We start from the raw sequence: 23,157 nt of genomic DNA, 5'->3' as shown, positions 1-23,157 counted from the left end.
TGTTCCTTGTGGATACCTTAACAGCATCAGAGGGCAGAATTTGAATCATTTTTCCCGTTTTTTCTCCTTAAATATGATAAGATGATCCCGGCATGTATCTGCTTCGTGAACATTGAAGATCTTTTTCTAGGTCCTCCACAGCCTGTGAACCCCCCTAGACCTTTCAAGCATAGTGAGCGGAGAAGAAGATCGCAGCGTTTAGCCACCTTGCCCATGCCTGATGATTCTGTAGAAAAGGTTTCTCCTCCCTCTCCAGCCACTGATGGGAAAGTATTCTCCATCAGTTCTCAAAATCAGCAAGAGTCTTCAGGACCAGAGGGTAATGTATATTGATTTCCTATAGATCCAAACGTAAAAGAAGACAAAGAAAACACTTAAGAGATAAAGATTATTAAAATTTAAGAGATTTCTGCTTTTTTTCCTTCTTAAGATCTCTGGACTTTGTAGATAAGCACTTCATTTGATTCTACAAATATTCGTTCAGTGCCTTCTTTGTTGATTGCCAGGCACTGTTTAACTTATGTAGCATTTTAATCCACATTGATATTAACTGAGACAGTGTACCTCTGTTAACATACTGCGTTCTTTATTCTGTGTAGTACCTGACGTTGCACATTTGTCATTGGGACCCTGTCTCCCTCTTGACTTAAGTCGTGGTTCGGAAGTCACAACACCGCTAGCCCCAGATCCCTCTTACCATAATGAATGCCTCAGAGCAGAAAAGGAAGATACACAGATGCTTACAAATCTTTCTTCCAAAGCAGTGACTGATGCAAGAGGAGCTCCAGCAGCCTCAGGTAAAAGATTCATTTTTACAAAGTTAGCTAGGCTTGCATTTATATGGTAAAATGAGTTTGATGTATAAATTAAATTTTTTAATATGTTGTTCCTCCTCATAAATAACTTTTATGTAACAGCTGTGGAAGATGGGGTTTACAGTCATTTTGTGCGACCATTGTCTACCATTTTTCCTGGACATAATACTTATTTTGTCACTTGACTTGCTTCTCCCTACTTTTTTCTTATATTCCGTTTCTACTAAGTAGGAATTACTAGAGTATAATCACAGAAGTTCTTGGTTTTGAAGCCAGAAAATACTTAACAGGGTCAATACTTTATAGGTTTAAAAATTTTAATAGAATTTAAGAAACGCTTGGCATAAGTTAACTGAACGTCGTTAAGTCTCTAAGTCCAACTCTTTATGACCCCATGGACTGCAGCACTCGTCTTCCCTGTCCTTCACCATCTCCTGGAGTTTGCTGAAACTCCTGTCCATTGAGTCGGTGATACCATCCAACCGTCTCATCCTCTGTCGCTTCCTTCTCCTCCTGCCTTTAATCTTTCTCAACATTGGAGTCTTTTCCAGTGTTTGTAATAGAACTTAATGTTTAAGAAACACTTAGCTTAAGTTAACGATATACTTTATCTTAAATATAGTCTGATATTTTGGAGCAGAATCTCCCAAATTTAACCATAATTGATTATAACGTTATTTTGAGAGTTTCAAGTGTAAAACCAACCATGCTCTAGAAGACATTTTTTGATTATTTTATGATACTTGTTGTAATTATTTGAAACCTTTCTGAGGTGTTCTGTCAAGTTGGTATTTTAATGTAACAGAATATTAATTTGTATTTCCATTATATGTTTACATCCTTTTATTTGGAATTTTATAGGATTTTAATTTCAAGCATAGAGTATGTGTAATTCAAAAATAGAGGCAACTACTAATACCTTTTCAGTAAGTTACTAATTTAGAATTAGATGGATGAAGGAGATCTGAACTGAGTCAGTTCTGAAATGGGAAAAAACATAAAACTGTTTTTGATTTGCAGCCAAAGAGCACTGGGGATAATTGATTTTAATAGCGTCTTCTCTGAAGTCATTTTATCAAATCCTTAGGTGAAGTATGAAATAGAGCTTGCTCTTTTCTGGTGGCCTTTGGTGGATATTAAAGTAACTTAAAGAAACATGCTTTTTACATTACTGCCATTACCTTCTTATTCCTTCTTTGAAAGTAAAAATGTAACTAATAGTAAATATACAGTGTTCTACAAGTCCATTAATCAAAAAAGATTGAAGTTATTTTATATGCAATAGTGTTTCCATATCTGGATTTTTTAAAAAAACCAATGCCCAGACTTAGAGATATGTAGGCTTTGAAGCAATTCTTGTCATTTCCCAAATCTTATCCATTGTCTTTGGACACTTTCTAAAAGCCCCTTCTATCTGTGGATAATTGATTTTTCTTTCCCCTGTTTTCACAAGATTTCTGAATTACCCTTAACCTTTGAGATACTTTTCCTCAAGAGGTGAAGTTCTTAAGAGTGCCTTGACAATATGGAATTTGTTGCTGTACTGAATATATAAAAATATGTTCAAGTTAAACTATATATTCATTGGGGAGATTATTTATAGTTGTGCGTTTGAAAATATTTGTATTTTGGTTTATATGTGTAATTTTTTCTAATAATAACAAGACTGAAAGATAGACCAGTGTAAATAGGTGTATATTATAACTAAGTTATGCTAGCTGGATGATGTATCCTAAAATGTCAAAGTAGTGATTGTGTATGGAAATCCATGATTCCAGTGATTTTGTGTCTAATCAGAATACTAGCCTAGTGTTGTTGTTTCCAGAATTTCTAGCATATTTGTGGAGAAACAGGTAATTATCATTGAGGTGTGGTTCTTGTTTCTCGTAATGATTAAGATGCACTGGGGTAGAGGTAAGGCATGATTTTTTTTCCCCCATTTAAGTATTAGAAATAACTATTAGAGAAAGTCCAAGTAGCAAGGTAATTTTTTGGGAAAGTGAAAGGTAGAGAGGAGTTGGTTTTATAATGTGATGAGTTTGTAAGTTCGTTGAAGAGTGACGACCGTTTTAAGTATGGTGATGACTGGCAACTTTAATTGCTTAAATCAAGGAAATGCATGCTTTTAAATGTTAATTAACTGAAAGTCTTGTTTATTAGGGTTGAACACAGTCACAACATATTTGAATGTATTTGAATGTGGGATTGGGAGGGATTGTTTCTCTTAACCTCTTCTAATTTTTTATTTTTTGAGGGAAATAATAGAATTCAAGTTGTGTTCTAATTGGACACCTTTTGATTAAAACTTTGTGAACCTGTCTGACTTGCATGGAAATTCTCAGTGGTCTGCGCGCTTTTTTCCTCTTAACATTTTTGTTAGCTGCTCTCAAAAATGGTTTGCAGTGTTTGTAGGCCTTCTCTCTGCACCCCAAGTTTTCTTCCATCTGAAGTCAGAGTACCAAGAGTTTTTGTTCTGTTTGATCTTATTTTTTTTTCATGTTTACTTGGTTCATTTCCATCTTAATTATAAAAGTAAGCTTTGTTACTGTTGAGTTTTAAAACTTCTGTAGAAAACATTATTTCCCAGAGCTTGTATCAAAGACATTTTCTGGGGTGTTTTTTCCAAATTGAAATTCTTGGAGTATTTAGAATGACTGAGGATATTAGTCCTTAACTGTGGAATAGTTTAACAGAGTTTTACTTTTTCTTGTGGGAGATTATGTTCTCACTGCTGAGTTTAGCAGTCAAGATAAAGAACTGATGATACTATGCAGATTATGCAGTTATTATATACACCTATTCTCAATAGGTTAACACTTGCTTTTAGTTGTTTTCTAGTAGAGATAATGAACTTAGGCTAATCTTCTACATTCTTCTACTGGGAAGCATGCATGCAATATGACTATAAACAAGATTAAAAATACCTTGCTGCCCACATTACAACAATACCAGTCATTGGTGCCCTTGTAAAACTTGGTGCCGTTGTTCTTATTTTTTTTTCAGAACGCTTTATCTAACAGAGTCCATCAGTTTTAGGTAAGGATAGAGTCTTAGTTCTATTATTATTAGTTCTGTCGCTAACTGGGAATGTTGGCTGGTTTTCTTATTTATCTCCTGGATGTCCATATGACAGTTACTGAATTACTCTGACCTCTTTAAGGAGTTTAAATCTGGAAGCTCAACGTATGAAAGGATGGGCCAACAATCAAACTGAGTCGCTGAGTCGCCTGTGCCCGGTGCTGTGCAGGCGTCGCATCTTAAATGTTTGGTGGTTAGTCCATCATCTTACACCAACTTCACATTTATTTTCTGAAAGCCTTTTTGTTTTAGGGTGGCTTTCAATTTTTTTTTTTTCCAGAATTGTACAAAACCAAACCAAACCACAACCAGAGACTCCTTAATCTACTTCCACCCCCACACCAAATGTTCATGGTTTATTCAAAGCCTGGGGTTTCCATGGAGAGTCTCAGGGATAGCCTCTTTTTTTTTTTTTTGCCGGAAAAATCAGATATTTAGCACACTGAAGAAACCCACTCTGCATTATGGGGCTTTCCGTGACATGAAAGCAGATATGGCTCAGAGATCTGTCTCTCTTGCTTTAATCTGGATAGCTCCATTTGTTTTTTATCGTGTTTTTTGTTTGGCCAGGGGTAGGGGTGGGGTTGTAATATATATTGGCCATTATATAGTATTTTGTTTGAAAAAGTTCTGTTGATAAAATTTAGTTTACAAATCACTATTCTGTTAACTAATAACCTAGTACTGTGGTTCCCAAATTCTGCTGCATGGTGAAATAAAGACAATGTAGAGAGCGTCTCATAAAATGACATTTGTTCTTTTATGGAATTCTTAAATAGATCTATTTTTAAATCTATTTGTGCATGAGTGTTTTTAAAAGTCCTGTCATTATTGCCTATAGGAATATTTACTTTAATATCCTTGTTTAAATGTTGACAAGCTTTTCTCAGTTCCCTAGTTTTACTTTTGAAATTTTATAGTTAAGAAATATAGAAACCAACACAATGTTGAAAAGCAGTTTTCCTCCAATTAAAAAAAAAAAAAAGAAATATGAAGGTATGGGACCCCCCAGAACATGTGAAAACAGTCTAGAACGGATCCTCCTGAAAGCACTCATATTATAATTTCTGTATCTGTTCTGCTGTGCTGACCTGTGTTCCAGAGCTGAGGGTCAGGACAATGTTGTTTGTCTTCCAAGTGCCTGAGGAATCCCACACATTCCAGCCAGAAAAGGCATCCCTGAAAGGCTGTTCCTTTCATTTGAATCACCCCAGGTGCTTCCCAGGTGACTCAGTGGGTAAAGAACCTGACTGCTATGCAGGAGATGCAGGAGTAGCAGGTTTGATCCCTGGGTCTAGAAGAACCCTTGGAAAAAGGCATGACAGTCCACTCCAGTATTCTTGCCTGGAGAGTCCCGTGGACAGAAAGACACCTGGAGGTCTGTGTCCATAGGGCTGCAGAGAGTTGACAAGACCAGTGACTGAACACGCAGGCGCAACATGCAGGTGGCGCCAGTGGCAAAGAACCTGCCGGCCATGCAGGAGACATAAGAGACGCAGGGTTGATCCCTGGGTCAGGAAGATCCCCTGGAGTAGGAAACGCCAGCCCACTCCAGTATTCCTCTCTGGAGAATTCCATGGACAGAGGAGCCTGGTGTGCTCCTGTCTGTGGGGTTGCAAAGAGTCGGACATGCCTGAAGTGGCTTAGCTTGCACGCAGGGGATTCTGGACGTGTTCCACCTTTCACACTGGAGACTCAGTGCTCCCAGAGATTAGGGCCCTACAGGGGCAAAACTCATAGTCAGGGGTTGCTTCTGGTGTATCTCTACCATCACTTAAGATTTAGAATGCAAATCTCTTATTGTTTCTGTCGTAAGTGCCCTGTCATTGTCAAGAATACTGCATTAAATTTTTGAAAATTTCATGGTGTGGTGCAGTCATTGTTAGTAAGCAGTGATTAGTGAAAGGAAATGAGGCATTTGTTCAATGGTCTTGATAATAAGGAAATTTAATCTCATTTCTCTTTGATGTTCTTTTCATTTTTTGGTCATAAGAAATCTTTTTATCAGGGAGATTACCAATATTTTTATTGAATTTGAAACAATTATTAGCACCTCATTAACATTTAGTTCAAGTTGAGTGGTATTTTAAAATTTTTGTTGTGTTTTATTTAATTTATGTAAATTATTTACAGTAAGGTGAATCAAATGGTAGCTTTTTGATACCTTTTTGGAGTGATTTAAAAGTCAAAGAACTCATAAATGGTAATATTAGAGCATAATTTAATAGACTGAAATTGTATTTAAGCGTACTAGAGTCTTTTTCTTAGATTAACCCTAGACACAGATAAGATATTAGCATTGGAAATAGCTGAATATGAGTTCAGAAGCTTGGTTTAGTGTGTGTTTTGTCAGCAACACAGTTATTAAAGTGTACTATTGGTTTAAGAATGTATTTTGGACTATTAGATTATAATACCTAAGTGCCATTAAGTTGAATATTTTTTTTGTGTTAATAAGCCTTTATATCTTACATTTGGATAAAGACCAAAAATGATTTATAGAATAATTCTGTTTTGGCTTTTCTCGTTACCTAATAACACATTCGATGGAGTTCAGAGGTATTCATTTGTTCTAGGCAACAGAGGTTAAATATTAGTTTAAAAAATTTGTGCAGATTGTTGAAAACCAGTATAATTTAATATGAAATTTGATATTTCATTTGGGTGATGGGAATAGCATTTTGTCATCATTGTCACAGGAGCAGAAATGTTACATGGACCTACTGCTGGAGTGCATTCCAACATTTCCTGGGTTGCCAAAGGCTGTGGTGCCAGAGTTGATCTTAACTGATTGCCCAGTGCATTCACCCTAACATTTTTTTATGTTTAGACCCACATTTATGCCATTTCTAGAAATGATGCAGTCTCAAATTACTCCACCATAATGGAGAAAAGTGAAAAAAAGCACTCATTATTTATCAGACACTAATCATTTTACATATTTTGACTCACGTAGTGCTGATAACAGTAGTAGGTAGATACTCTTATTCCTATTTGGTAGATAAGGAAACTGAAGCACAGAGAGATTAAATGATTTCCTTGAGACTGTGCAGCTAATAGATGGTGGAACTAGGGATCTAATCTGAATAGTCTGAAGAACCAAACATCATCCTTATTTCTTTGAAGTAAGAAATACCACTTATTTGTTACTAGTTCAGGCAATAATGTAGACCTTTAGGGGAAAAGAGTCTTGGTAGAGTTTTGTGAGCAATTTTTAATTTAAAACATTGTCCCATACTCTTAACCTTTTCTGACTAAACTTACGTATTTTCCCCCTAAACCTGCAGGAATATCGAAAATGGAAAAAAAAGTGAAATTGGAAGAAAAAAGCTCAACTGCATTTGGTATGAACAGAAAGTAATCTTTAAGCAAAAGACTGTAGATGGCTTGGCAGTGGGAGGACGTAGTCTGTCCCTTTCTTTTTACCTGTTAGTGCTCCTGTAGGTGTAAGTGATCCTCTGTTTTAGTGTTTATTAGTTTATTCACCTCCAAATATGTTGTTTCTTAATACATGTCTTGTAGTAGTATGTGTATTTTTTTGTCAATGAACCCTAAGGCTTTCTTTGAGAACTTGATGTTTTTGAACATCTTTGAAATTATGACTGTTTAAAAATATGGTGCCATTTAATATTGTTGATCCTTAGAGAATGGATGGTAAATTAAAATAGCCTTTTTTTCCCAGCCATTTTTTTTTGTACTTTCTTTATAAAAAGATACTAAATTTTCTGCTGTCTTTTCTGTCTTCTGTGCTATCATGACTGTAAGTTTTGGAATAATGGATAATAGTCTTAAATATTCTACAAATTAGCTCCCTGGAGCTTGAGTTACTCAAAGTTGGTTCAATGTGGTTGATAAGCTGTGGGCTAAACCTTTCTGAGTTGGACAATAGTTGAATATATGTGATGAGTTAATTTTAAATAAAGTATTCTAGGATACTGTTTTAACATCTGTTCATTTTCTTTAAAGTGCATATGATTGAGAAAAAAGAAATATTTTAAAACTTTAAGACAAAATTTAGTTTAATGAATTGTTTTTACTTCTTTGTGCTTTTTATCTTCATTCTTATATACGTGGAAAATATTGAAAGACTGAAGGAATTATTTGTGAATTTGACTTAGTTTTTAAAATATTTTTCCAAAAGAAAAAAGTTCAAGTTTTTTTAATCTTCTAATACATTTTGTTGTTAAATTTTGTGTGGAAATGCTGAGTCTCCTCAGTCAAGTTTTTCTTAAATTGTGGAGTATATTTCTTGCCACATCAGGAAACTGAGTTACATTACTCATTTAAGAATTTTAACTACTGTCTGTGTTAACTTTAAGGTGTCAGGAGTTGGGATTTCTCAACACTGCTAATGAAGATTCCCTCTTATAGCCCAGTAAGCTAATCAGGAGTTCCAGACTCATGACAGGAACAGTTTAATTGAATCCATCCACTCTGGGCAGGTGACTGGAATAGCTGATTAAACCATAAATGCTGCTTTTAGGTTAACCACAAAGGAACACCTCGGGATCAGTCATGATTACTAACTGACTCCCTTTTTGTCATTTAGGTAAGAGAAAAGAAAAGGATAAAGAAAGAAAAGAGAAGAGGGACAAAGATCACTACAAACCAAAGCAGAAGAAGAAGAAGAAAAAGAAAAAGAAATCTAAGCAGCATGGTAAGTACAGTCCTTCCTCAGTATCTGGGGTATTAGTTCCCAGCAGTTACCAAAATCCACAGATACTCCAGTTTCTTGTATCAAATGGCATGGTGTAGTCAGCCTTTCATACTTGTAGGCTCTACATACATCTGTGGAAATAAAAACTGATCTGCAGTTGGCTAAATCCACAGTTGCAAAACCTGTGGATGCAGAAGGCTGACTCTATGCTAAAATGGTGATTCTCATTTTTTAATATTCTAAAGTTCTTTTAGCTTTCCTCTTTTACAAAGTGGAGGTAGGACAGTATTCCCATGTTCTTAAGAGCCTAGCAGTTCGTCTAGTAGCCTTCCTTTGTCTTGCCTGTTTAGCTACAGTCAGTAAGTTAGGTGGTCTGTAAATTAGTCCTTGCAATGACTAGAGTCTTTCATTGCCAGCATTACGGTGGACTAGGTACCCTGAACAAGTACCCCTCCGTGAAGGAATTTCTCTCAATCTCGAATTTAAGGTCCTTTGAATTAGCTTTCCAGAAGTGAGGGAAAATATTTTTAGAAAAGCTTGGAGAAAAAACAAATGATTTTTCTAACAATAGCTTGTCACTAAATAGTCATTAAAGCAAAAATCATTCTTAGAGATAGGTTACCATATAGTGATAAAGGTTGAGTTCACTTTACATTTTTCTAAGTTTTATCACTGAATAACATCATCATATCTTTCTTAGTAATTAATTAACACAACCCAGAAGTGTCTGTAAGGATAAGAAAGATGGCAGCTGTATAGTTGATCCAACAGACCTGTCCAGGACACTGAACTCAGCAGCTGCAGAGTAGACAGCTTTTTCAAATAGACTCAGATAAAATGGACCATGGGATGCAACTTTAAGCAAGCCTCAACACATTTTAAGGGCTTTCCTGGTGGCTCAGATGGTGAAGAGTCTGCCTGTAATGCAGGAGACCCAGATTTGATCCCTGGGTTGGGAAGATCCCCTGGAGAAGGGAATGGCTACCAACTCCAATATTATTGCCTGGAGAGTTATCTTAAAATCACTATTGAAAAGACAAAAAGCCCTATATGTTTAGAAATCAAGCAAAATATTTTAAAATGATTCATGGATGAAAGAACAATGCCAAAGGGAAAATAAGATATTAAGAACCTGGCAGGTGATGAAAATATTATACATGTATCAACACTTGAAAATGTAGTTAAGATTGCACTTGCAGAGAAGAATATTGCCATACATGCTTATAAAAGAAAAGAAGGCTCAAAGTCAGCTAAGCCTCCAGCTTAAGAGGTTAGAAAAGATTAAGCCCAGAAAAAGTAGAAGTGAACATGAATAATAAACATATGAACAGAAATTAATGAACTAAAAAGGTAGAAGAAATGAAAAATGCCAAAATTAAATGATGACACCTAATTTTAGACTTCTGGCCCCTAGAACTGAGAGAATAAACTTCTGTTATTTCTGTCCACCAGTTTTATGGTAATTTGTTGGGGGCAGCTCTGGGAAACTGATACAACTCCCAAGTTCAGTTTGTTATTATTGTTGTTTAGGCACTCAGTTGTATCCAACTCTTTTGGGACCCCATGGGCTGTAGCCTACCACGCTCTTCTGTTCATAGCATTTCCCAGGCAAGAATATTGGAGTGGGTTGCCATTTCCTCCTTCAGGGGGTCTTCCCCATCCAGGGATTGAATCCAGGTCTTCTGCATTGGCAAGTGGGTTCTTTACCACTGAACCACCTGGGAATCCCCAAATTTTATTTTAATTGATTTAAATAGCTTTGCTCTCAAAATCGGAAGAGAACAGTATGGGAAAGGGCAGTCACAGGCTGTTCTTATTTATGGACAAAGAGGCAAAACACATGGAATTAAATCTAGCAGGATGTTTAAAAATATGACCATGTAGGATTGGAATGCAAAGTGGTTTGACATTAGAAAATGAATTAAGGAAATTCACCACAGGAACATAGTTTCAATAAATGTAGAAAAACCATTTGATGCATCCGTGTGTACTTACATTAAAAAAAAAAAAAACTTTGAATAGCAGATTGTAAAACTTTATTTAGAAACATAAAGAAAGCCTAAATAATCGGGAAATGACTCATATTCATGGGGTAGTAGATTGCTGTTGAAAAGGTGCCACTTGAAATAAATCTATAGATTCATTGCTGATTCTGAACTTAACATGGAAGAGTAAAGAGCCAAGAATGAGATAGTCACTCTTGAAGAAGAATAAGGAGAGTTACTATTCAGTTATCAAAGCGGGGAGGTATTTTGAAGGAATAGACTGTGTTAAGAACACAATAATCCAAAGCAGATCATACATATTTCAAAACTTAGTTTGTTCAAAGCTGACGTCTTAGTTTGGTAGGTAACTAATTGGTATTAGAATAATTTATAATCCATATAGTGACAGTAAAACTGGACTCCAGCCTTACACCATGTACAACAATCAGACTGATACTGATGAGACTTCTATGTGAAAGACAAAACTATAGAACTTTGAAAGTACAGAATGTCATCTTTGTGCTCTTTGGGCAGAAATTTCTAAATGAAGAATGCTAACCCAAAAGAAAAGGTTGAAAATGTGACTAGACTGAAATGAACTTTGGTTCATCAAAAGCCTTACAGAGAGAGTGAAAAAACAACACAAACCATAAGAAAATAATCAAAACATAAATACCTGACAGAGTATTAGTATTCAGAATATATTTTAAGCCCTTACAGATCAAAAAGAGAAAGAAAACCCAGTAGGAAAATGGACAAAAGAGTTTAATAGGTATTTTACAGAAGTGGAAACCTGAAAGTGGTTATATAAGACAGTGCACACTCTTAGGCGAAGCTGCCTAATGTAACTTGCAGAACCTAGTGAAATCTATTTCCTCTCTGCCATATTGGCAGAAATTACGAGGTGAAAGGTATCAGATGTGCCGAGGAGGTGGAGGCAGTGATACAGCCACCATGGGAAAGCCACGATGTTTTTCTGATGAGAGTGGATTTGACCTCAAATTCCGAACTAAACTCACACGGTCTGTCAGGAGACATGTGCAAGAATGTTGATGGCAGCACTGGCACTGGCCTGGGTCCACCTGTCTTTCAGTGGGATCTGTGTCACTGTGTAAAATAAAGGGATGATACCCGTTGGAATCACATGAATAAAATGGATAAACTAAAAATCAAGTCACAGAGGAAAACATGTACAGTTTTACAGTTTCATTTATGTAAACATCTAAAAGTTGTAAAACTAAGCAGTATATTTTTTAGAGGTTGCAATGTATGTAGCAAAAGCATAAAGGAAAGCAGGAGAATGATAAATAGAAATTCAGAATTAGTGTTGCCTGTGAGGTAGAGAAAGGACTTTTCATTTTACATTGAAGGTGGCACAAAGGAACCTTCCAAAAGTGACAGTGATGCTCTCTCAGAGTACATGGTGGCTATCTGAGCATTTTGTAGTATTTACCGGCTTTATGTCATACTCATTTCCCCCCCATACGCATCAGACACTTAAACAAAAAACAGTTTCAGAAACTATGACGCCAATGAGGTACTTTCAGAATTTGTAATCATTGTTGGTAAATTCTTCAGATTTTAATTCTCTCTGTAGGTCAAAAATAGCATCTGATCTTCCCACAGAATATAAAGTTTCTGTATTCTCAAACTCTAAAGTAAATTTGAAGATGTGGGATCAAAATGGCATTGAAAAACTGGAACCCACTTCCCAGACACTCTGCCTTGCTCCTCAGCTTTTCTGTCTGACCCCACCCCTTCATAGACAGCTCTTTGGAAGTCATACTGGAGAGAACCAAAAATTAGGTAAACAGAAACCAGGAACCACAAATTCCTGTTTAGTGACTTCTCTCCTGTGATGATATATCAGAATGCAGGCATAACAAGTGTCACACTGCAGGCCAGATGCCAGATGAACTAGCTGAGCGTATTTGGCTGCCTTGGGTATTCCAGTGGAGACACCGAAGCGTCAGGGCAAAGCGTCAGGGCAGGAAGGGCCATGCTTTTTTTAAGTCACTTTAACGTCGCGTCAGCAAACAGGACTGTTCCAGTACGCTGCAGCAGATGTAGAGTCTCCTGTACTGAAGCACCTGTGACAGTGGGGAACAGACAACAAGGAGCGGCTGATGAAGAACAAAGTAAGAAGCAGGCCATACTTGGTAGCAGAGTGAGGGATAGTGACCGCACGTGAGATTGCAGGAAGCGATGACTTAAAGAAAGGAGAATGGTTAGGATGAGTAAGTGAAAGTCGCTTAGTCATGTTGACTCTTCCACTCTATGGACTGCAGCCTTCCAGGCTATCCTGTCCATATAATTCTCCAGGCAAGAATATTGGAGTGGGTTGCCATTTCCTTCTCCAGGGATGACTAAGTCTTGGCCAAGTTCAGAGAAAATTTGCATTTCAGACTTGAAGCCCACCATGACCTATGGCGACACTGTTTATAAAGAGCCATAGAGTTTTCCTGATGGTTCAGCAGGTATAGATTTCGCCTGCTATGCAGGAGACATGGGTTTGATCCCTGGGTTGGGAAGATCCCCTAGAGGAGGAAATGGCAACCCACTCTAGTGTTCTTGCCTGGCAAATCCCCATGGACAGGAGCCTAGTGACCTACAGCCCATAAAGAGTCAGACATGACTGAGCAACTAAGCACATATTAAAGAAATAAACCTTTAAAAAAAAAGGTTGCATATCTTTTAATTAAAAAGAACCTTATATCTTTGCATTGTAAAATCACATCTATAAATGAAAATCTTAACTTTGAAAACAGTCCTGGTAAAGACTAGCAATGCATAGGATCATTGCTCTTTGTACACAGCAGGTGTTAGATCGGGTAATCACTAGCATCTTTGCAATTAATTATTACATTTGAGGAAAATTTATTCTGGGCTATTTAATTCATCTTGGAAATGACACTTTCCCCCAGGTGATTAAATTAGAAGAGTGTTCTTTAAACTTAAATAGGGGGTTTTAAATAACTTTGAAATTTTAAGGACATCTTAAATTTTAAAGAATTCACATTATTACTGTATTCGTTCCTAATAGAAGATGTATTTTAGTTTGCAATTACTACCATCAAGGAGTTAAAAAAATTCTTTTCCTTTTACCACTCAGTGCAGTTTTGCATATCCTGTGATGCTTATTATGTACCAGATACTAAGCATTTTACGTATACTAGTTCATTTAATCCCCACATTAACCTTTCATGGTGGGGCCTGTTAGCCCCATTTTATAAACAGTTAACTAAAACAGAAAGATAAAAGAGAGTTGTCCAAGCTCACATGGCTAGTAAGTGGAGAAAAGCAGATTGAAACCCAGGCAGTCTAGCTTCTGAGTCTTAATTTTCATGCTGTGTTGTTAATTTTGACCTCCTTGCCTTAAATATTGTTTTCTAGGCTATGCATTCTTCCTTTCTTGTGTCTGTTAACATACTAAGTCCTTAGTAGTTATCTGTTAGTTTAAATGAAGCTATGGGAAATAGTAGTTAAACAATCCTTTATAATTATTCCATAAAACTGTGGGTTGACAGATGTTTTGATTACCAGAATTAGTTACATAATATAAAGTTAACATTGTGTTCAGTCTGTGTGTGTGAGAAATGGCTATGTTGGGATTTTATTTGAGTGACATCTTTGCCAGTGTTTAACTTTGTTATTTTAAGGAAATTGCTTCATCTCCTTGTCTTTTATGTATCTATAAATATGGGGAAACTGAAGACATAACAGAGGTTTAAGAGAACTAGAATGAGAAATGCAAAGAGAATCCAAAGTGTTATATAGTAAAAACAAAGATTCCCTTCTAGGTGTTTGTAAGCAAGCATTTATGTTGGGAGTGGTAAGGAGTAGGCATAAATATCTACTGTGATGTGTTGTGTGTGTGGTAAAAGTGATACAAAATAAATTCTACTTGGTGAAGCTTTATGAAGAAGATGACATTTGCTCTAACCCTGAAACATAGCAGTAGACTTCTGTTTGTAATAGCCATAGGGCATGAGAGTGGGGAATACAGGTTCGGTGTAGAATGCTAGGGCTTCCCAGGTGGCACTAGTGGTAAAGAACCCACCTGCTAGAGACTTAAGGAGATGTAAGAGACCTGGGTCCGATCTCTGGGTTGGAAAGATCACCCTGGAGGAGGGCATGGCAACCTGCTCTGGAATTCTTGCTTGGAGAATCCCATGGACAGAGGAGCCCAGTAGGCTACAGTGCACAGGGTCACAAAGAGTCAGACATAACTGAAGCGACTTAACATGCATCCATGTAGAATGCTAGGAAATTTTATTTTTGTTCCGTGCTAATATACTGTACAGAGATTAAATGTCCTCCATGTTTTATTTTTAATACCAAATTGAGATTTCTACCATTATTTTTATACTGAACAAATACTTCCCTTTTCTCTGAGAGGGCCTTGTAATATGTAGTCAGTAAAAGGGCAGCTTTTGAGAGCTGATTGTGCAAGTTTACATCCTGATTGCGACACTTAGAGCTTAAGTTATTTAAATTCTGTACACTTCAGTTTCCTTGTGTGTAAAATGGTGATGATAGTTTCTGCTATGTAGATTCATTGTTAGGATGTCATAAGGTGATTGTTATGAAGTACTCAGTACCTGGCTAGCATTTAGTAGAGCCCCTTCACATTTCCACACCTGTGCTCAAGTAAGGCAATGCTGGCAGCTTTGCAGTTCCAGGGAGGCTCTGAGGGATGACTCTGAGGTCTGGCAGTGTGAGCATAGTCTGGGAGCATCCCACTGCTGAATGACATTGGGCGTGAGGCCCGAGAGAAGTGGTTTTAAAAGCTTCCCAGTGTGTATCAGATGCAAAATCCACTAATAACGCTTTTTTAGTTAACAGTAAGGCTTCTGTAGTCAGACTGTCTGGGTTCAAATGTTGGCTTTGCCATTGATAGCTGTGTCTTCTTGGGCAACTAAACCTTTTCTGCCTGTTTTTTCATTTGTATAACAGCACTAACAGTAGTAGTTTTTTGTTGGAGAACTGTGAGGATTACCAGTAGTTGGTACCCATAATACACTTAGGTCATGTTTGGCATGGCCCGTGCCGTGGTGTTTAGGATGACCGCTGCTGCTGCCACACACTACTACCTAACAGTGAGTCAGAAACAACACACATTGATGATCTTAAGGTTCTGGAGGTCATACATCCAAAATGGGTCTTAATGGGCTAAAACCAAGGTGTCAGGACTGCACTCCTCTCTGGAGGCTCTGGGGAGAATCCGTTTCTTTGCCTTTCCCAGATTCCAGAGGCCACCACATGTCCTGGCTCATGTCCTGCCCCATCTTCAAAGCCAGTGGTGGCGGCTCAGGTCTTGTCTTAGTTTACATCCCTCTGACGCTGACTCTTTTGCCTCCCTCTTAATTTTAGGGACCCTTGTGATTACGCTGGGCCAACCCAGATAGTTCGGGATAATCTCTTATTTTAAAGTCAGCTGATGACCAGCTTGATTCCATCAGCAGCCTTAATTCCCCTTAATTTCCCATGTGATCCAGCATATCCACTCGTTCTAGGGATTGGGCCTTGGACATTTTAGGGGACTGTTTTTCTTTCTCCCATAACCACCAACTGCAAATGGCTGAGACTCAGTGTGCACCAGCATTGGACTGTTCTCATAAACATTGCTTTCCACTCTCTATGATTCTTCAGCCTTTTCTACCTCTCATTTATTCCTTCATCTGCATTAGTTACATCCTTTGCCTCATACTCAGTTGAGTAAATGGAAGCCATCAGATGAACACTGGCTCATCTCTTCTCCACCACATCTATGTACTTAGCTGAATATGTCCTCTCCTTTACCTCTGCCAAAATGGAAAACTGCCTGTCTTTTTATTCTTGAATCCTGGCATGTCTCCCGTGCCCGCCACCCCGCCCCCCCCACCCTCATCACCACCCCTACCGCATGTTTAGATTTGTATGGACAATGTGTAGGGTCTTCTTCTTTCAAAAGCCCCCTGCTGAACTCACATTTCGTTTCTGATTTCTCCACCTCCTATTTATGCTTCCGCTCCACCTCAGAACCCCAGTTTCAGCACCAAGTTGTTCAAGCAGAAACCTGGAAATTGCCCATGATGGCGGCTCACAGCCCTCCGTCTCCAGTCTGCAGATCACTGCGTCTGCTTTCAAATGTCACCTCAGCCGCCATCCTCCCAGCCCAGCCTGCCAGCATTTCTTGTCTGGTCTGTACCACTGCCTCTGAACTGTGTCCCCACTTCTGTTCATGCTCCCCAGACTCCCCCTCCATTCCACAGCTTTAAAACACGGGTGTCACATCCTGCTCCTTACAAACTTTGACTTTTGTTCCTTTAAAACCAAGAATAAAATCTTACCTTCAGTGTGATCTGGCTCCTGTCACTCTGGCCTCATTTCTTACCTCCCCCCCCCCCCCACTGTGTTCTGGCCACGGGCTTGTCCCGTCGTTCAGATGTGCCCAGTGTTCTGCTTAGTGGCCGCCCCATGCGCCTAGACTCACACCCTCTCCTGTCTTTGCCCCCTGACTGCACCCAACTCAGCCAGTCCTTCTGCACCACTCAGTCTAAGCTGAGGAAGACAGAACTTTGACTGATTTCTTTCTGGACCATTTAATGTAGTTCAGAGGTTTTCTGCTGAATTTATTGATTGAATTATCACTGTGATAATTGACATACTAGACATCATGAGAATCTCTTTACCAAAAAAAAGAAAAGCAAACAGTTAATTTCCATCTTCCACATCTTAACTTCAGACATAGCTGTGATTATGATGAAGAGAAAATGTAGCTATAATCCTTGTTCACTTCTGGACTACTTAATAAGAGTTTGTGGATACCAGTTAGAACCTGGTGCTCCCTGCTGTGTAGACACTGCCTGGGGTGTATCTCCCAATGTTCTTGCCAAAGCCAGTTCATCAGATGCATGATGATCTAGCTGCTCGTGGATGAGAAGAGAAAGTGGTGGCATGCTTGTTTATGTGTCATAAAACATGACCTTCTCATTATTTTTGTAGTGACTCTTCTTGATTACTTGACACTTTATTAATATTTCTCTATGTATCTTATGTTGCAGACTATTCAGACTATGAAGACAGTTCCCTAGAATTTTTGGAAAGGTGCTCTTCTCCACTAACTCGATCTTCTGGGAGTTCTCTGGCTCTGCGAAGCATGTTTACGGAGAAAAATACAACATATCAGTACCCAAGGGCAATCTTGTCAGTTGATCTTAGTGGTGAAAGTATGTGTAACCATGTAATGCTTAAAACAAAGTCTTACGATTCTTAAATGTATAACTGAGAACAGCGCATACTTGATCAGGTCCTGTCTGAGCAGGGCCCACAATTTAAAAAGTTACTCCATAAACCAATATGAAAATCTCAACATTAGAAATTTAGCTACTTTTAAAATTTATATGAAGTAGAACGAGCATTTCTACCTAACTGTAGGACAGGCGGTAAGGAAACAGTTAGTGTCCACTGTGTACTGGTCTTCCGTGGGTGTTTTTACATGCACTTTCATATTCTTCACTGCCAGCTTATAAAATAGATACTATTACCCACACTGCACAGACAAGCAGAGGCTTATAGGCTAAGTAACTTATAGGGCTAATTAGCATTAGAATTAAAATTCAAACCAAGGTCTATCTTAACTCCAAAGAAAATGCTTTTTCTACCAGATTTTTATCCTAGTCTTAAAAAGACACTTTGAATTCCAGATCACAGATATTTCTGTAACCAAAAGTCTGGAAATGTGGTCCGGGCAGTGATTGCAACACATTCAGGTGTTAGGCATGTTAACAGAAAGCCAGTTAGGCAATGGCATGAGCCCTGGAGTTGGAAGGGCTCAGGTTCTCCTGCAAGTCCAGTCCCTGTGGTGGAGGGGGTGAGGACTCTCTCCTGCCAGTGTGCTAAGCAGTGGGGAGAGAGACTCTTAACTATAGACATTGATAGCCGTGGCTTGAGACTGGAGCTCCAGCACACTCAGGGAATGGAAGGTAAAGGACGGGGCTCCATCCTGTGTGAAATCCCAAGACTGTTTAGGGGGTGCCCTGTCTTCTTGAGTGCCCTGCGTGGCGGATGCCAGGTCATGTTTTCTCTTTGGCACTGTTACCGCCTGCTCTCTTCCAGGCCTAACTCCCTTCTAGCTCACGATAGAGAAAAGTATATTCTTCCCTTGACCCTAAAATAAGCACTTAGCACTTTAGAGATTTTTAAAATCTCAAATCTAAGAAAAACAGGGGAGGGAGGACTAGGGAAAAGGTCCATCCCCTTTTCCCTTTTGGGCCAGTGGTTCTTAACCTCAGGTGTACATTATATTCATTGGTGTGAGGCTAAAATACCAGGTAGAGGTCTGGGGGTTTGGGGAGGGCAGATGCTGGCAAGATAGCCCTGGTAGCTGGTGTTGAAAATCAGGTAACCCCCATCCTGTGAGTCATCAAGGTCTGATGGTTGCCTGTTTATGCAGAGTGATGGAGAGTGGGGGATGGGCGAGTGGTGTGGCCGGAACTAGAACAGGTGAGCGGGGCTGGAAGGAGTGTCCTGAGCGTTCCCTTGCTCTTCACGCGTTCAAGCACTGAGCCCTGAGAAGGAAAGTGGAGAGTTTCTCAAACTCGAGGGTGCATCAGAACCAGCTAGAGAACTTCTTACGCCTGATCGCTGGGCCTTACCCAGAGAATTTCTGGGTTCCAGCCAGTTCCCAGGTAGTGCTGACTTGGACAGCGCACTTGGGCACTATGTCTGGAAACAGGAGTGATAGTTCTGGGGGCAGCAGTGTGCTGGGGCCGCTTGGTTGGAGCTGTCATCAGGTGGTGGTCCAGTGCAAGAGGCAACCTGTACCTGCTTTTCTTACTTCCAACCCTGTGACCCATTTACTTAGCCTCCAGAATTCAGTCGAATATTGCTTTAATGCTTGTGAGTTAGTCAGATTGGATTTTCTGGCCAATATATCAAATTTGGCTTCTAACACCATAAAGCCTGGCTGTTTTGGTTATACAAGCCCATGTAAGATATACCCTAATTCCTTTTAAGGGTAATAGTGTTTAAATTAAATTCATTACTGTTATGATTGCCATCCGTTTAATACCACGTATGTGTGCAACAGTGTTTGAAACTGTTCATCTGTGTTCTAGTCTGTCATTTTGAAACATGAACTTGTGTTCAGGAAAGCCCAAGAGAAAAATAAAGATTTTGGATTTCAGTTAGGAAGAGTATGAATAAGTGAAATTTCTTACTCAGATTGTTAATATTAAAATATTTTATAATAGCTAATTGATTTACTTCTTGCTGCTTGAATGTTTTCTTGTATTTCTTTACCATTATCCTCATTTCTACTGACTTCACTCTCCAAGATGTCCCAAGATTTTAAGGAGAAAAAACATGTGTTTTTCTATAAAACATTAACTTTTTATAAATCAGAAACAAAACATTCAAAAACATTGAGTCAGGGAAAAAATAGCCAGGATTGGAAGCTGATAAGGAAACTAAAGCATATGAAATATTTAGAATACAAATAGCATGAAATAACTTGGTTTGAGTTCAGGCAGCTTACATCTGATCTGATTAAGTCTGAAAAGGAAATTTTCTCTATATCACGACTCCCTCCTCCCCACTTCCAGAAACATGCTGGAGTGGCTGTCGTGTATATCAGGCTTCACTCTGAGCACTGGCTGCGGAGCAGTCAGCAGTGCAAAAGCCCTTGTTCTCCTGGACGCTTGACGTGCTAGAAAGGGGAAGTGAATAAACGGCAGTGGAGGAATGTCTGAGCACATGACTGCAAGTTAGGGAGGTGAGGTAGAGAGGAAGGAGCCCTCTCTGCCCTGAGGATGGCCCCCATTTAGCAGCCTCGGGGCAGTGGGACGACTCAGGTTCCCCAGCATTTCTCCACCCACACTCCGGCACACCTCTAGCGTCCTGCCGTCATTTCTTTCCCTTTGTCATCACTCATGTATTTCCTTATATTTGCCTCAGTTATTTTTCCTGAGTAGCCTGAGCTAAATGGTAGTCTTTGATTTGACCCTGTTACAAGAACAAACCTGAAACCTAGCACTTAAATAGAGTCTTTGTAGTGGTCATCCATATAATCTAACTTCTGGGATGTACTTTTTTGTGGGGGAGGGGGGGTTATCAAAATGAAATTTAGAATGTTATTAAATTCCTCAGGGAACTCATCCCGATTTAAGAAATCCCGGTGAGATCCGTGAGTGCACGGGCTCTAGAATGAGGCTGTCCAGGCACGCCGTTGGCTTTACCACACGCTGGCTACACTGCCTGGCAGGTTGTGTCTTATATACAAAGTGCTTCATGTGGTCCCTGCTGTCTCTGAAGTGCAGTGCTGGTTACTGTTAACTGAGATTGTTAAAGAGTCGTATTGCTGTTGGCTCCTAGGCACGCTCTTTCACTTCCCTGAAGTGCTATTATCTGTATGGTGCAAATAATAAAACCTCTTTCTATGACCCATTGCTGTGAGGATCAGAAGGGGTAATGTTTGTGAAAGCATTTGAAGACTGCCTATTTTAATTATTAATATCCACTTTGGCCATCACTTCTATAAGCACCTGGACTAGAGGATACTTTCTGAGTCACTTGTAATGGTATTAACATAAGATGTAAAACAATCACAGTCACCCAAGCTTCAAAAATCATTTGTTTCTTTGACTGGCAGCAAATACTCTGTTCCCATTCATCCGTCCTCCCTGTCTAAATACTTAATAGCTTATATGCACTTCCCACAGCACCTTTCTTTCTAGAAAATGACATAAAAATGGAAAAAGCAGTGCTGAGCGCACTTTTATGTATGTTCTAGACTTATCGGACATGGAATTCCTGGATGATTCTTCCACGGAGAGTTTGCTCCTCAGTGGGGATGAGTACAATCAGGACTTTGATTCAACGAATTTTGAAGAGTCTCAGGATGAAGACGATGCCCTTAATGAAATTGTGCGATGCATCTGTGAGCTGGACGAGGAGAATGGCTTCATGATTCAGGTGACCTGTGTTCCCTTCACAGGAATCAGTCGGTCCAGGTGCTCGGCATGTGCGTGGGGACACCTGTGTTCTCTTTTTCCTCCCCATCCTTTGGAAGATGGAGGTTTCTAGCTTGTCATCACGTTTAAAGTACCAGTTTTAACGACTGTCAGGTCTCATCTTCAGATGAAAGTGTCGTTTTCTTACCCAAGGACCTGTCTCCAGGGTGTTTATTTTGAGGTTTTCAAGCTAAGATTCTTTTCAAGAGCCATTAAAACGGCTAAGCTTCCACATTGAAGGGGAGACCATAGAACTGTTCTCCGGCTGGTCTGGATCCTGTTATCTAGTAATTTATGTTATCTAGTCACCCTTTAAAGGGCAGATACTGAAACAGAGTTTCCACAGTGTCAAAGATTAAAGGAAAGCTTTGTTGCAAGGATTACCCTTACATATCACCTCTCCCTGTAGAAAAGGGATCTTTGAGACAAAGGAAAGCATAACCCGTGTTTTGCGATGACGTTTGGAAGATCTGGAGGTGTTAGTTCTAGAAACGAAGAAAGAGTAACTTCCGTCTTACTCTTCTTTTCCCCGCTTTCCAGTGGTTTTCGCAAATAAGGGAACTACAAGTTTGTAGGTTCACCACACAATTAGTACTTCACAAGGTTGTTTCCTCACACACTGCTTCAAAGTTGCTTTTTTTCTTTTTTTAATTTCTCTAATAAGCAATTTTTAAGTATTAAGGATGTGGGAAATAGAAGACATAGTTTTTGACTTACTTGTGATTAAACCAGTTTACTAAAGCACATGTTAATGGGTGCAACAAGAGGAAGTTCCTGAAATAGCCTACTTTAAGTAAAGTAAAGCTCATGGTAAGTCATGACTCGCTTTTGTGACATGGATTAAGAAGTGAGCGGGCTGAAGCCGCGGGAGGACTCAGCCATCTAGCTGAAGAGAAGGGGCTTGTCTTGGTTCCCGGCAAGTAAAACGCGGTTGTCTTCCGGCAGTGTGAAGAGTGCCTGTGCTGGCAGCACAGCGTGTGCATGGGGCTGCTGGAGGAGAGCATCCCGGAGCAGTACCTCTGCTACATCTGCCGGGACCCCCCGGGTAAGCCTCCGTCCCTCCTGCGCTCACAGGTCCCACTGTACATCCGCCGCCTGACATCCCACCTTCCGTGTCAGCGAGACACTGCTTCCTTGTTAAAACTTGAAAGTGTTTTTCACTGTTAGAGTTTTATTTTCCACATCAGTTACTTAAAACATTAGCATAAATTCATCAGCGTAATTAATGCCTTACAGGAAGGACCGGGTTGCGGCTTTTTCCTGGAGAAGAACTCGCTCTTTAATGTACTCCTGTGTGTTGATTTCTAAATAGGCTAATATATGGTTATTTGAATGGATTCATAGCCTGAACTCAGGCTCCTCCTGACGGGGTTTTGAACAAGTTTCTGGGGGTGCTGCATGACCTTGCAGTATAAGAGCAGGTGGGATGCCCAGGGACCACGTCCAACCCCTTTGTTTCACTGACGGGGCAAGTAGGAGCCTGGGCCTCACATGCCTTGTGCTCAAGACGGTTAGACTGGCGGCACCGGGAGGAGCTCCTGCACCTGCCTCCCCCGCACTTGGGCCTTCCTTGCTGCAGGGGCTCTTTGAGCAGCAGTGTCCTACATGTGGTGTGTGCTTCCAGTTCC

At 39.5% G+C, this 23,157-nt stretch overlaps 1 protein-coding gene across 28 annotated transcripts in view; it reads left to right on the top strand.

The window, feature by feature from the left end:
• PHF20L1 (PHD finger protein 20 like 1) overlaps positions 1–23,157 on the top strand; it is a 68,987-nt gene that overhangs the window by 38,506 nt on the left and 7,324 nt on the right. For 22 of the 28 annotated variants that reach the window (XM_069599842.1, XM_069599839.1, XM_069599850.1 and 19 more), the window contains 7 exons: positions 131–319; positions 600–797; positions 7,181–7,237; positions 8,443–8,550; positions 17,582–17,746; positions 21,310–21,491; positions 22,475–22,574. In XM_069599842.1, coding sequence (XP_069455943.1) covers positions 131–319; positions 600–797; positions 7,181–7,237; positions 8,443–8,550; positions 17,582–17,746; positions 21,310–21,491; positions 22,475–22,574 — 999 coding nt within the window. The remainder of the gene's footprint in view (positions 1–130; positions 320–599; positions 798–7,180; positions 7,238–8,442; positions 8,551–17,581; positions 17,747–21,309; positions 21,492–22,474; positions 22,575–23,157) is intronic. The other 6 variants (XM_069599863.1, XM_069599862.1, XM_069599864.1 and 3 more) reach the window with 1 other exon arrangement.

This window comes from Ovis canadensis, chromosome 9, assembly GCF_042477335.2.
Source record: "Ovis canadensis isolate MfBH-ARS-UI-01 breed Bighorn chromosome 9, ARS-UI_OviCan_v2, whole genome shotgun sequence".
NCBI classification, from domain to species: Eukaryota; Metazoa; Chordata; class Mammalia; order Artiodactyla; family Bovidae; genus Ovis; species Ovis canadensis.
Note: the sequence above shows the minus strand (reverse complement) of the source record. Positions and strands in the feature narration are given on the sequence as shown.